The 14,386-nt window shown below is 42.1% G+C and overlaps 1 protein-coding gene across 3 annotated transcripts in view; it reads right to left on the bottom strand.

Moving 5' to 3' along the window:
- Sesn1 (sestrin 1) overlaps positions 1-14,386 on the bottom strand; it is a 116,057-nt gene that overhangs the window by 22,006 nt on the left and 79,665 nt on the right. The window contains exon 1 of one of the 3 annotated variants that reach the window (XM_004660618.2): positions 4,458-4,559. The exons of the other annotated variants lie outside the window; for them this stretch is intronic. Within the exon in view, the coding sequence (XP_004660675.1) occupies positions 4,458-4,559 (102 nt within the window). Of the gene's footprint in view, positions 1-4,457; positions 4,560-14,386 lie in introns of those variants that run through there. 3 annotated transcript variants of the gene reach the window in all.

Below are 14,386 nucleotides of genomic sequence, written 5' to 3'. Positions count from 1 at the left end.
AGGTCAGCCTAAGCCAGAGTGAGACTCTACCTCGAAAAAAAAAAAAAAAAAAAGATTATGGGGTTGAAGAGATGGTTCATTGGATAAAGGCACTTACTTGCAAAGCCTGCTGGCCTAGGTTCAATCCCCCAGTACCCACATAAAGCCATATACACGAAGTGGTGCATGCACCTGGTGTTTGCTTGCAGTAGCAAAGGGCCCTGGTGTGTCCATTTTCTCTCTCTTCTTCCCCATCTTGCAACTATAATTTTTAAATATTAAGATTACATTAATTCTTTGATGAGGTATGAGTCTGATAAAAACTGGGGTCATAAGTGTAAGAAAATTTAAGTTAGAATGTAAAGGGATTCCTAACATTCAAGGCTTCTTTATTTTATCCATGTCTATTTGCAGGTGAAATAAAATTTTACTCAGCTCACACCTGGATCATCAGGCATGTTCTAGCTAAAATGAAGAGGTTGTAAGATGTCTGTGCCATCCCATAAAAGCAGAAAGAAAAATTATAGAAAAGAGGGAGAAGTGGGGAATGGGATGGGAGGGGTAGAGGAGACAGAGGAGAAATAAAGGGAAACAAATTCTTAAAAATATTTACTTAATTTATTTATTTGAGAGAAAGAGGGTGGGGGAGGCAGATAGAGAATGGGCAAGCCAGTGCCTCCTGCCACTGCAAACAAACTCTAGACACACATGCTACTTTATGCATTTGGCTTTACATGGGCACTGGGGAATTGAGTCCAGGCAGTCCAGCTTTGCAAACAAGTACCTTTAACTGACTGATTCCTAGGGAGTGATGGACAACATGGAGGCCAAATCCTGGGAGTTGGCTTCTACAGTGAGTTATCTTAATTATCACACTTTTCAGAGATCTTGATACATTACAACCCTTGCAGGTACCATCATTAGCATATGATAATGTTGGTCTCTAAAAGCTTCAAAGTTTTGAATTTTCTGGAAAACTCATTTTTGAAACATGCGTACCACAACACTTAATTAAGGCTATTGTCTAGCAGGCAATAATCAAAAAGGACACTGCCAGGCTGGAGTGGTTGCTCTGCAGTTAAGGTGCTTGCCTGCAAAACCTAGCAACTGGAGTTTGATTCCCAGTCCCCATGTAAAGGCAGATGCACAAAGTGGCACATGCTTCTGGAATTCATTTGCAGTGACAAGATGCCCTGGCGTGCTGCCTATTCTCTTGCCCTCATTTTCTCTCTCTCTCTTTTTTTTTTAAAGTTATTTGACAAAGAGGGAGAGAGACAGAGACAGAGAGAGAGAGAGAATGAGAATGGGTCCGCCAGGACCTCCAGCCACTGCAAACGAACTCCAGACGCATGCACTCCCTTGTGCATCTGGCTAACGTGGGTCCTGGGGAATCAAGCCGGGGTGCTTTGGTTTTGCAGGCCAACACCTTAACTGCTATGCCATCCCTCTAGCCCTCTCATTCTCTTTAAATATTTGATTTATTTATTTGTGAGAAAGAGAGAGAGGCAGACACACAGTATGAGCATGTCAGGGCCTCTGCTACACCTATACCACTTTGTGTATCTGGCTTATGTGGGTACTGGAGAATTGAACCTGGGTCCTCAGACTTCACAGGCAAGTGAATCACTAAGCCATCTCTCTGGCCCCTCATTCTCATTCTCTCTCCACATCTCTCTGTGCCTGCAAATAAATAGTTTTTTTTTTTTAAAGGACACTTGTACTGAATAGGGTGATCATAAGCCAACTCAATGCAGTCCATGACTTATTACAGTTACTAATAGCTGTGAGAACTTAAAGACATTTTAGTCAATCCAGATTCTAGATGGAATAAGTGGCCTTGTTGAAAAGCAGATGTTGACGTTAATCACAGCACACATCTTACAGGTTCTTGGTGAAGGTGTGGCTGGAAAAGCTAACTTGAGAACTAGAAGTTCCCTCCCCTTAACAATGCTAATAACCATCTTATAGAGAGACAGCACAACTTCTATTGTCATAACATTGCTTCAAATCTCAGCCATGTTTCCTCATCAGTGTATAATATATTATTTTCAGAATATGAAAACTGTAAGTGGCTGCTGACAGTACCACAGAAAGAACGTGTATTTTATCACTGTATAATCAGTGTTTGTGTACTGAAAGCACTTTCTAATCAGATGTTTCGAAGTTGTCAAAGGCATATGTATGGATCTATATAAATATTCTTAAGTGAAGGAATGATTTGTGACAAATGCAAAAAAAAGAGTGTTTGTTGCCTTATTACTTACCTACTTGAAAAATTAGATGAAAAAAAGCAACTTATTTGAATCGTTTTTCTCTCTGCACTTGGTGTATTTAAAAAAATCCTATCTAGATGTTTTGGTATATAACTGATAATCACAACATTGAGGTTAAATCTTATTTTTTAAAGCTTACAAAAGTGTATTTAAACATGACAAAGAAAGGTATGTTGACTAAAATACAGTAAAGTCCCAAATCCACTCCCTTTTAGGGGAAAATCACTGCCATATGGCTGGAAGCTTGCCTTTTGTAAAATAAATAAATAAATAAATAGAGATCTAAAAGTGTTATAGTGATAACCCTACTACAACAAAAAGTATAGTATTTCTAACTTTATCATTAATGCTACTATGGTATTGAGACACAGGGAAAAGTTCAGGCATTTCTTTTTGTATGTGTTCCATAAATTATGCTCTAAATAGACAAATAAAACTTCCTGATTTCAAAGTACTGTATTTGGGCTGGGAATGTGGCAGACCACCTGTCTAGCCAGTACATGGGCCTGGGGTTAGATCCAGAGAGCACTCGTTCCCCTGTCAAAAGCAAAGCAGAATTTTATCAACTTGCTATTTGAAAGAACTGTGCCAGTAATTCTTTTGTAAAGAGTTTCCCTATAAAGTGCTACTTCCTGATGTGTCTTCCCACATGTTGGATGCATTAAAAATGAAATAAAACTATGCAAAGCTTCCTGGTTTGTTGAACACAAACCCACAGGAACACTATAACCAGTGTTAAGTTATAAGTTAACTTGTATTTTTATCTTCTAGTGTAAATGGCTAAATTTAGGTCTATATCTGGACAAGAACCAGATTTTGCACAGTAACAGTATCAGAAATACCAGATCTATTCAGGCATGGCAGTTCATTTCTACTCAAAATGAGAAAAGATCTGTTATGGCCTGAAAACAGAAACTATAAATGCTAATTCATCATTTTCACCATTTTCTCTTTCTGGTAAAGCTTCCAGAGTAATGTTTTAAAGGTTGTTTATGAGAGACATAGAACCCAGGACCTTTCACATGCTAAGCAGCTGGTCCACCACTGAGCTATATATATATAATTTTCGGAGACAGGGTCTCACTCTGTAGTCCCTAGCTGCCGTTAAACTCACAGCGATCCTCCTACCTCTGCCTCCCCAGTGCTAGGATTAAATGCATGCATCACCATGCCCAGCTACTTTATAATATTTTTAAAATTTGTTCTTTTATCTGTAAACAAGGACATGAACTGTAACTCTAAAAATTAAAATTTAGAGCTGGGCGTGGTGGTGCACTCCTCCAATCCCTACACTCAGGAGGCAGAGGTAGGAGGATCAACATGAGTTCGAGGCCACCCTGAGATTATATAGTGAGTTTCAGGATAGCCTGGGCTAGAGTGAAAGCCTACCTCAAAAAAAACCACTAAAATAAAATTTCGAAAAAATATCTGGTGTTCTACAACCTTCATAAGGTTCATTTAATTTTCTGTGAGTGTACGTATTGTACTGGCAATACAGATGCTATTTATTTTATAAAGGGGGGGTATCAAAACCCAATCCCTTTATGGGCAAAGTAAGCAAAAAAAAAAAAAAAAAAAAAAAAAAACTTCACATTTTGATTTCTTGAACTAACTCAGATTTCAATTCCAATTTTAATACTTTTCTGCTTCCTCTCCCATCCCCCTTTGAATCAAAGCCTTCTAAATGTTCACATTTCAGCGAAAGTTTACATTAGTAATTTTCATCCTCTGAGCACCCGTGAACAGCTCTGCAGGCACAACGAGCAGGAATGGATGGGCACAGACGGGGACAACGCCGTGCAAACGTCGCCGAGCTTGCAGGGCATGTTTAGCCGAAGCGCTATATCTTGTCACCGACTCGAGTGTCTAAGGACGAGGCGACAGGAGGTGCGGACGGCAGGAGAAGGCTTGGGCCATCCGATGCCAGCGGGACAGTGCACCGGGCTGAGAAGACCCCGTCGGAGCAGGGCTGGGGGCGCCTCGGACTTGTACGGAAGAAAAACCACGGTATCTGTGCGCGGCGGCTTCCCTTTAAACAGCCGGGCGGCGCGGGGCGAGGTGCCCGGGGGCGGAAGACCAGGTCCCGGCCGCGGCCGCCCACGTCCCGCGGAGCGTTCGCGGATGCGGTGAAGGTACCACGCACCCCGCCGCCGCAGTCCCCCCCCCCCACACACACACCCCAAACGCCAGCCCTCGCCCCGGTACCTCGTCCTGGCCTCGGGCCCCGCCGCACTGCCTGCAGCCCAGCAGCTCGGAGACGGCCAGCGAGGCGGCGTACGCCTCGTTCGCCGCGGCGGCCAGGCGCATGTCCGCGCGGGGGACGCGAGCGCAGGGACGCTGGCCGGCCGCCTGGCCGCGGCTCGGGGCTGCGGGGCTTTCAGTCAGCGCGCGGCGGGGGCGGGGCGGCGCGCACAAACAAGCCGCGAGGCCCCGCCCCGCGCCCGTCACTCCACTGCCCGACGTGACCACCCGCCAATGGCAGCCCGCGGAGACGCATGGTCCCGCCCCTTCCCCCTTGCGGGGGTGGGGGCGGAGGCGAGGGGGCGGCGGCCGGCCCTTAGCGGCCCCAGCGGAAAAACAAACTCGAAGGCCAAGCGCCCCGCGATGAGCTAATGCTCCGTGGAGAGGTGGCTTGTGAGGCCTCGGAAGATGCACCGTCCGCCCTCGGGGAAGGGCGAAGCTGTCCTTCCCGGGTCCACCCTGCTCGAACCTTTTACCACGGGCAAACAGCACCCGAGCCCTGACTGACCAGCAGCAGGGGCGTCACGCTCTTCTTCACAGATTAGAGACGATGGAAATTTCCCTTCCTCCTTTCCCATCATGCCCAACGCAGAAACAAGATGAGACCATGGCCTACATTCACTGTAAAACTTATTTTTGGCAAGCTCTGTAGAAACTATAAATATCGCTCTCCTGCACAGGTGGACCCTGAACCGTCTTTATTCTTCTCAACTACCATTTCTATCCTATGCATTTGCAATTTCTGATATTACCTCATTAGCACCATATATACATACATATATATACATATATATACATATACATATATATGTGTGTGCGTGTGTGTGTGTGTATATATATATATATATATATATATATATATACACACAGAGAGAGAAAGAGAGAGAGAGAGCGAGCGAGAAGGGGGGAGGGACAGAAGGGGGATTAAGAATGAAAAGCTTAAAAAACAGGTTTGGGACTCTGCAGGATCCAGCAGCCCAATCTCCCAAGTCCTGTGTCAATGCTAATTCCTTCCTTTCATAGCTCTAGGAACTTCTTTTTAGAAAGAAAGAAAGCGGCTACTCAATGACATCTCTTTTTGCAGACGTGTCTTTGGGTTTTCAGGGGTTTTGGACACCTTGACAGAGGAAAACAGAGTTTAAATCAGTGGGGGCTGACTGACAGGCACAGGACTGGGAAATGAAAACGGTGTGGTGTGGGGAGCGAGGTAACAATGTTTCAAGAAGATTTAAGACTCATCATATTTTAAAAGTCACCGGTTACAAAAGGTTACTTTGTATTTTTTTTCCTCCAGATAAAGTTGTACATTCTCATAAGCTACTTTTCTAAAAAGCTAACACAACCCCAAATCACCCCCCTTTTTTTTTTTTGGTTACTGGCCAAGAGAAGCAATGTTGAGTTGATTGATGTGAGCAAGTAAAGGCTATGGGGTTTTTAGCCCTCTTCCACTGAGCAAAGCCACAAAAATAAAAGAGTATGATCAAAAGCCCACTCAGCCATAGACAAACAAAACAAACCCATTCAAGTCATTCAGTTTGAAGCATTATCTACCCTCCCAGATAAACTGGCTGTAAATGAGTAACTTGGAAACATAAATGCACCCGATATGGGGTTGTGTGCTATGAAAGCTGATTTTAAAATGCAGGAAGTACTTCAACACTGGCAACTTGTTCTGCAAGACTTGAGTTCTGGCTTTATTTTTCAAAGTTGTAATTTTAGCAAACCTGCAGGATATAACTTGTTCACAACATTAAAACTGTTTTCTATTGTGAAATAGAGAATGATCAGCTTTCTGTATTCTAAGGCATGTATTCATTCAGTGGTCCTAGGATGGCTTACAAATAAGTCAATGCAAGTGAAAGCTGTGAATTACATGTGTCTCATGTTTAAAGTTTGACACATATTTATTGAAGAAACATTTCTGATACCTTGAAACTGAATTAGAAGTTCCAGATAGGATTTTTTTTTTTGCACAGTTTGTTTAATGCTGCTTTACATTAAAAGAAAAACAAATTTAGCTTATATCCTAATTCAGTAATTGACGAAAACCTTCAAGCTACTAAATGTCCAGATTCCTTTATGGCCTCTATAAAAACTGACCTAAATACTTAAATGAATACTAAGTTTTGCTCTCTTGCATACAGCAGTACAATGACTGTACCGTGGGCCTGCAAACAGTGTGTAGATTTCACTTCTGGAGATGTTTAATTTCCAAGGCCACTCAAGGGGCCAGTGCTACGGGCTTCTCAGCGGTATCTGCTGAACAGATGAGCATTCTTGAGCATGGGGCAATGATTGGAACGGACTGTAATTTTTTTGTATTTGCTACTGGTGATCAGAATAGGCCAGGAGCTGTTTTACAAAGTTTGCTAGTTGAACATTTCATTTCAACATTTTCCTTAATTTAGAAAGAATCCTTAACACCTAACCAAAGGTGTACTAGTAATTCTGACGATTTTCTTTCCTCTAAAACTGGTCACTTTACTAGCAATATCAAAATGAGATTCATGGTTCTGCATGGTCCTCAGCAGGAATGCTCTCAACCTTCGTCTCTTCAAACACAAGCAGATACACCTATGTTAAAGCTGAGTGACGCCAAATGACTTGATACTGGCTGAGAGCTATGAAGTGTTAGTGGGGCTCAGGCTTGATGTGGAGGTTCTAGACAGGTTTCCTGCAGGGAGAGATATCTTATGTGGAAGACTATTAAAGGGACATTGCAGGACAGGATTTGAGAGCATGAAGATAATCCTTAGCAGAGGCTCCACCATACTGAGGAAGAAAAGCGGTCCTTTAGGCAAAGCAAATAAAAGAAGATCATTGGATCTGGAGCACAGAGGAAGGAGAGAACTGAGAAGAGTTTAGTTAAAAAATAGCAAGTCGGAGCCGGACGTGGTGGCACACGCCTTTAATCCCAGCACTCGGGAGGCAGAGGCAGAGGCAGGAGGATCACTGTGAGTTCGAGGCCACCCTGAGACTACAAAGTGAATTCCAGGTCAGCCTGAGCTAGTGAGACCCTACCTTGAAAAACCAAAAAAACAAACAAACAAAAAAAAAAAACAAGCTGGGCATGGTGGCGCACACCTTTAATCCCAGCACTTGAGAGGCAGTAGTAGGAGGGTCCTCATGAGTTCTAGGCCCCTCTGAGACTACATAGTGAATTTCAGGTCAGCCTGAGCTAGAGCGAGACCCTAACTTGAAAAACAAGCAAACAAACAAAAAAAGTTAGCAATGAGGTGCTATATACAAGTGCCATTAAGCAGTATGAATTTCACCCTTCTGTTCAAAATGTGTGTGTGTGTGTGTGTGTGTGTGTGTGTGTAGTATGCGGGGTTTAGTGTTGTGTGTGCAGATGCACACAACCCCATGTGAAGGCCAGAGTGTAAAGTCCCCTCTATCGCTCATCTGTGCAATTCCTTGAGAAGGAGTCTAGTTTTAAACCCAGAGCTGCGGTTTTCTTGAGTTCCAGCACTTCTGCAGTCTCTACCCCCTACAGGACTGGGGTTACAGTTATGTGTGGCCACACCCAATGTTTACATAGGTGCCGAGGAATCCAGCCCAGAATTCTCAAGCCCTCTCAGCCCCTCATGCTTGCATGGAAAGCACTTTTATGCTGGGGAGCCCTCTCTCCAGCCCAGAATTTTATTTTCTAGGGTACTGTGTGTAAAACTTTCTGAAAGTTTTAAACGACGAGTAACATCAGACTAGGGTATCAGCTAAAGTTTAGGGAAAATATATTGGAAAAGGCAAACTGGGAGGCAGAGGGAAGAGTTAGAAAAGTGAGGTTTGGCAAGCCAAGAGTGAAGCCCCAAGAACAATGAACATCAAGAAAGTGTTAGAGGGCTGGAGAGATGGCTTAGCGGTTAAGCGCTTGCCTGTGAAGCCTAAGGACCCCAGTTCGAGGCTCGGTTCCCAAGGTCCCACATTAGGCAGATGCACAAGGGGGCGCATGCATCTGGAGTTCATTTGCATTGGCTGGAAGCCCTGGCGCGCCCATTCCCTTTCTATCTGTCTCTTTCTCTCCCTCTCTCTCTGTCACTCTCAAATAAAGAAATAAAAATGACCAAAAAAAAAAAAAAAAAAGAAAAGAAAGTGTTAAGACACAAGGTCTCGGGCATGAATGTTGATGGTGATGATGCGGCTTCTTATTTATGTTGTGCTTTTGAGGGTATCTGAAGCCTTTTAACTTTTTTACACTTATTTTTGAAATCCTGTGGCAAATCTTCTCCATGAGTAGAGGAACAGTGGCGTGAAATATGATGTCACTGGTGCTTTCAAATTCCTTAGCTTCTCTTGGTCTTCACCTATAACATTCTAATGTCCTGACCCATTACTTTCCCAAATTGCTGAAATTTCCCAAGTTGCTGAACTGCTTATTTCCAAAGTCTACTAAGTTCTTTGACCTCTCTTACATAAATCTGAAAATCATATTCTCTTTGGTGGATCCCCTGTATAATTATTAGTAGTTATTATATTGAAGTTATTTACATACTTTTGACAACTCCACTGGTCTTTGGAGTGCTCATCACACTGTAATAAAATGCTATTAATAGAACGAGGGCAGAGCAATTGAATTATAGATAACCCAATGTCTGTTTGCCATAAAGAATGTAATTTGTAGTACTGATTTTTTTTTAATAATGAGGTGTTTTTGTTTTTAACTTACTTAGGATTGTTGATAATCAACTGAAATGGTATGTGAATGTACTCTGAAAAGTATGAAGAATCTACAACAAAAGTTACCTCAGATACTGTTGGAATTGCCACCTCAAAGGTACAATATACCAAATAAAAAGTTTTTGTTTTCTGCAAAAAGAAAAAAAAAGTGTTAGACCCTGCTTCTTGAAGGTTTGGAGATAATTCTCATAGTATCTGGTGTACTGGCCAAATGTCTTTCCTGAATCCATTAGGGCTTTAAAAATTTATAATCAGGGCTGGGGGGATGGATCAGTGTCTTAAGAGGCTTGCTTGCAAAACCTGCTAGCCCAGGTTCAATTCCCTAACACCCATGTAAAGGTGTATGAAAAGGGCATCATGCATGTGTAATGTCAATGTGTTTACAACACTGGAGGATCCAAAGGGCTAACTAACTAGTCTGACACTTGAACATTTGTAGTTTGCAATAGTTATCAAGTAAAAGGCATGATCATGTTTTTGTTGACCATATGTTAAACCTTGAAGCTTCTAACAAAATTAAAACAGTATAGATCTGCACATTTATTCACTGAATCAGTTGCTTAATAATTGGTTAGGGAAACACAGCAATAGCTTCAGCCTTTAAACCTAAGAAGTCTTTTAAGAATGGCAGTGTTAGTTAGGTTTATGAAGAGTAAGCCTTCTTGGAAAATTCCTTATTGTCATTAAAATACTTCATTTAGAATAAATGCTGGTTTATTGAGATTACTTCTGCTTACTAATTTTGGTAAGATTTTTCTCCTCCTGCTCATATCTTCCTGTTTTTATATATATAGCTTGTCTGCTAAGCACTTTTTTCCTTTTCAACATGATGTTTTGGGTACATTAAGATCCTCTTTGCACTGAACTTTAAATTGTTTTTAGTTGCCCTGTACTTTCTTTCACTTCTTCAATTTAATTTTTAGAACTACATGACTTTAAAAAAGCAAGACTGTTGGCAAATCTTGTTCTATTCCTCTACTTAGGATTTCTTCTTATACAAATGTAGAATGTTTCAAAACTCTGCAGGGGATTTAGAGATATGGAACATTATCCTCATTATAAATAAGCAGTATTAAAAAAAACTGATGGTGGTTTTTGAATTAGAAAGTTATTTTTTTTAAGTGTGTGGTCAAGTGTTCCAGGCTGCTGATAAAGATCTTAACCAGATTCTACCAAGCATTTACATATATAAAGCAGATTTAATTATCTTTATTTTTCAAATTTGTGAAATGAAACTCAATAAACCATGAGTAATTTGTCTGAAGTCATAAAAGGAATAAAATACAATCTGTAGCCAAGCGTGGTGGCACAGGCCTTTAATCCCAGCACTCGGGGAGGCAGAGGTAGGAGGATCACCATGAGTTTGAGGCCAGCCTGAGACTACATAGTGAATCCCAGGTCAGCCTGGGCCAGAGTAAACCCTACCTAAAAAAAAAAAAAAATCAGTAATTAGAGTCCAAGTCTTTGTGAATCCAAAAAACAGTAGTCATTTATGAGTAAAGACTTAACACCTTCCATGCAGTGGTTTTAACTATTGATTCTGGGACAAGTTAGGTAGAAAGAAAATAATTTCTCCCTTGCTCTTATTCAGATTGAAAGCTGATGAGAGAGGAAGAGAGAGGAGAAAGAAAGACTGAACAGAGAAAAGGATGGAGGAAAAACTTATGGTTTAGGTGACTTTGGTTTTGGAGAGTCTCTGCCTTCCCTTTTTTTTTTTTCAAGGTACAGTCACACTGTAGCCCACGCTGATCCGGAATTCACTAAGTAGTCTCAGGGTAGCCTCGAACTCATGGTAATCCTCTCACCTCTCCCTCCCGAGTGCTGAGATTAACACATTTCTTACATCTGTCATTCCTCTATGTTTCTTTTAGGACCTCTCTGGTGATCTCAAGCTCTCCAGAGCCTCTTCACTGCACAGCTCACTTGGACACACCAAACCTTCTTGACGACCGTCACATACCTGCATTCCTCTTACAGTAAGTGAGCGGCTTTGGGAACTAAGCACCTTCTTAAACAAGCTCCTACTACTGATTGTGAGTGGCTGATGTATTAATCATGTTCATAGAACATATGCTCCATTAAAATGAGAATGAGAGAATGTCTGTTTTTGTTCAAAGCTGTATTTCAAGTGCCTTATTGCTTAGAACATAGTATATTATTAAAAGAATGAAGTCTAAAGGGATGCTTTTATTACGGGGGGGCAGGGGAGACCAAAGCTTAACTTAAATAAAAACTCAGTAATTAACTTCAAAGTCGATGTTGTTTTGTTAGAATTTGAGAAATCTAGATGAATGTTTTTGGAGGTGTGGGGGCAACCATATGGCCCCCAGAAGCAGGTAGGCCCAGCTTGTTCTACTTCATTCAGCTCTGACAGGTAACTTCTGTTTTGGGGCACCCACTGGTGCTACCCAGCTGAGATGCTGGTGCCTGATTTCTTGCACTAGGAAACAGCTGTGGGAAGGGCCCAGGCAGCAGCATGGATGGATCACTTGTCAAGTTGGGCAGGTCCACGCAAGTCAGACACTGCCTGAATACATAGTACTGTTTAGACAGACTTCATAGAACATTTTGTAATCAAGCTTGGCTTTAGATATACTCAGGGCCATCTAAGGTGAAGTGATAGGAAAGAATGTTTGTTGAGATAAAAAAGCAATATCAAGGGGCTAGAGAGATGACTCAGTGGTTAAAGGCACTTGCTTAAGTAGGATGTGTGCAGAAATACAACTTTTAGTCAGGAGTGGTGGGACATGCCTTTTATCCTAGCACTGGAAAGGCTGAGGTAGGAAGTTGGCTGTGAGTAGAGGCCAGCCTGGGACTAGAGTGAGACCCTACCTCAAAAAAAATAACAAGACAGGGCTGGAGAGATGGCTTAGCGGTTAAGCGCTTGCCTGTGAAGCCTAAGGACACTGGTTCGAGGCTCGGTTCCCCAGGTCCCACGTTAGCCAGATGCACAAGGGGGCGCACGCGTCTGGAGTTCGTTTGCAGAGGCTGGAAGCCCTGGCGCGCCCATTCTCTCTCTCTCCCTCTATCTGTCTTTCTCTCTGTGTGTCTGTCTCTCTCAAATAAAAAAAAAAAAATAACAAGACAATCAAAACTAAATCAAGCCGGTGTGGTGGTGCATGTCTTTAATCCCAGCACCCAGGCAGGGGTGGAAGGGCAGAGGTAAGAGGATTGCTGTGAGTTTGAGGACAGCCTGAGACTACATAGTCATAGTCAATTCCAGGTCAGCCTGGGATAGAGCAAGACCTTACCTTAAAAAAAAAAAAAAATCAGGGCTGGAGAGATGGCTTAGCAGTTAAGCGCTTGCCTGTGAAGCCTAAGGACCCCGGTTCGAGGCTCCGTTCCCCAGGACCCACGTTAGCCAGATGCACCAGGGGGCGCATGCGTCTGGAGTTCGTTTGCAGTGGCTGGAAGCCCTGGTGCGCCCATTCTCTCTCTATCTGTCTCTCTCTCCCTCTCTCTCTGTCACTCTCAAATAAGTAAATAAAAATGAACAAAAAATATTTTTAAAAAAATCAATGAATGAGAAATATAACTGTCAAAGGCTGATCACTTTTCAGCATCATTGTTGTGTGATATTATGAGGCTCAGGAACAAGGTGTCTGGTGGGAAAGAGTTAAACCAGATGTCCTGAGAAGCTACCAAAGGCTTTAGACAACATACAGAAACAACTCGAAGGTAGCTAAGATACTAAATATATGGTGTACGTAACTAGAAAGCATTTCTTAGACTATGTATATATCCTGAATTATATACTTTTAAAAACAATTTTAGGGGCTAGACATTGTTTATGTCTAAAGAATGTGAAACATTTTTTAAATTCCCATAGTGCCTTTGTGTGCAAATGAATAACTGGGTACCACATATATATATAAAATCTGAGCTGGAGAGATGGCTCAGCAGTTAAAGTGCTTGCCTGAAAAGCCCAGCAGTCCTGGTTCAATTCCCTAGTACCCATATAAAGCCAGATGCACAAAGAGGCACACACATCTGGAATTCATTTGTAGCCACTTGAGACCTTGGTGTGTCCATTCTCTGTCTCTCTTCTATCTCACTCTGCTTGTGAATAAATAAAAATACGAAAATCTTAATTTCTTTTCAAAAGAAATTAAAATGAAATTCATCTTTTCATGGATGATTTGTTGTGACTGTAGTTCTGGAAATGAAAGCAAGCCTTAGAACATGTTAGGCAAGCACTCGACCACTGACCTATGTCCCAGCTCCCAATCCTCGTTACCTGCAATGCAGAGTCCACAGACTTGATGGAACTGAATGAGCTCTCGAGTCCCATTTTCTTTGTAGAATTAGTGTTAGATATTGTTAAATTGCTTGGGCTAAATAGTGAGACATTCACTCAATCATAACTGACTTTGAATTCACTTTGCAGTATCAGGGTGGCCTCAAAATCACAGTGATCCTCCTGCCTCTGCTTCCCAAGTACTGGAATTAAAGGTGTGTGCTACCACGCCTGGCAGTATTCTAAAATGTTAAGATCAATGTTCTTTTGCTCCTAACAGCTATTCAGTTTCGTCTCTCCACAGCAGCCCGTGACTGTAACTACTAAAGGGAGTGGAATTCTGCACTGTGTGCTTTAATTGCACAATTCAATGAATCTCCCACTCTGTTCTTTTGTGCAATCTTTGGTTGTAGGCCTTTAATCCTTTGAAACACTTTATATACCTCCTTCTGAAGTCTGTTGTTTTCCAAGAGGGTATTAAGTTGTAGACGCCTCACCTGGACACAAAGAACAAAGCCACATCTGTGACTATTTGTATATGATGTGTCTTGAAAACAAAATGTGGCTCCTTCAACTTTCCCATGTGTTCTGCTTTCCTAAATCTTTAGTCTGTGCCATGGATAAAGCCCAGTAGTTAAAGGTGATTGTTTGCAAAACCTGATGGCCCAAGTTTGGTTCCCCAGTAGCCATGTAAAACCAGATGCACAAAGTGGCACATGTGTCTGGAGTTCATTTGCAGTAACAAGAGGCTCTGGCGAGCCCATTCTCTCTCTTTCAAATAGATAAATGAAAAAAGTATTTTAAAAATTCTTCCTCTGCACCTCTGTGGACCATTTCTTTTTTTAATTTTAATTTTTTAGAGACAGAGAGAACACACAGAGAGAAAGAGAGAGAATTGGTATACCAGGGCCTCAGCCACTGCAATTGAACTCCAGACGCTTGTGCCACCTAGTGAGTATGTGCAACCTTGCACTTGCCT

This window comes from Jaculus jaculus, chromosome 7 (assembly GCF_020740685.1).
Source record: "Jaculus jaculus isolate mJacJac1 chromosome 7, mJacJac1.mat.Y.cur, whole genome shotgun sequence".
Classification (NCBI taxonomy): domain Eukaryota; kingdom Metazoa; phylum Chordata; class Mammalia; order Rodentia; family Dipodidae; genus Jaculus; species Jaculus jaculus.
This window is presented reverse-complemented; position numbering and strand designations above follow the sequence as displayed.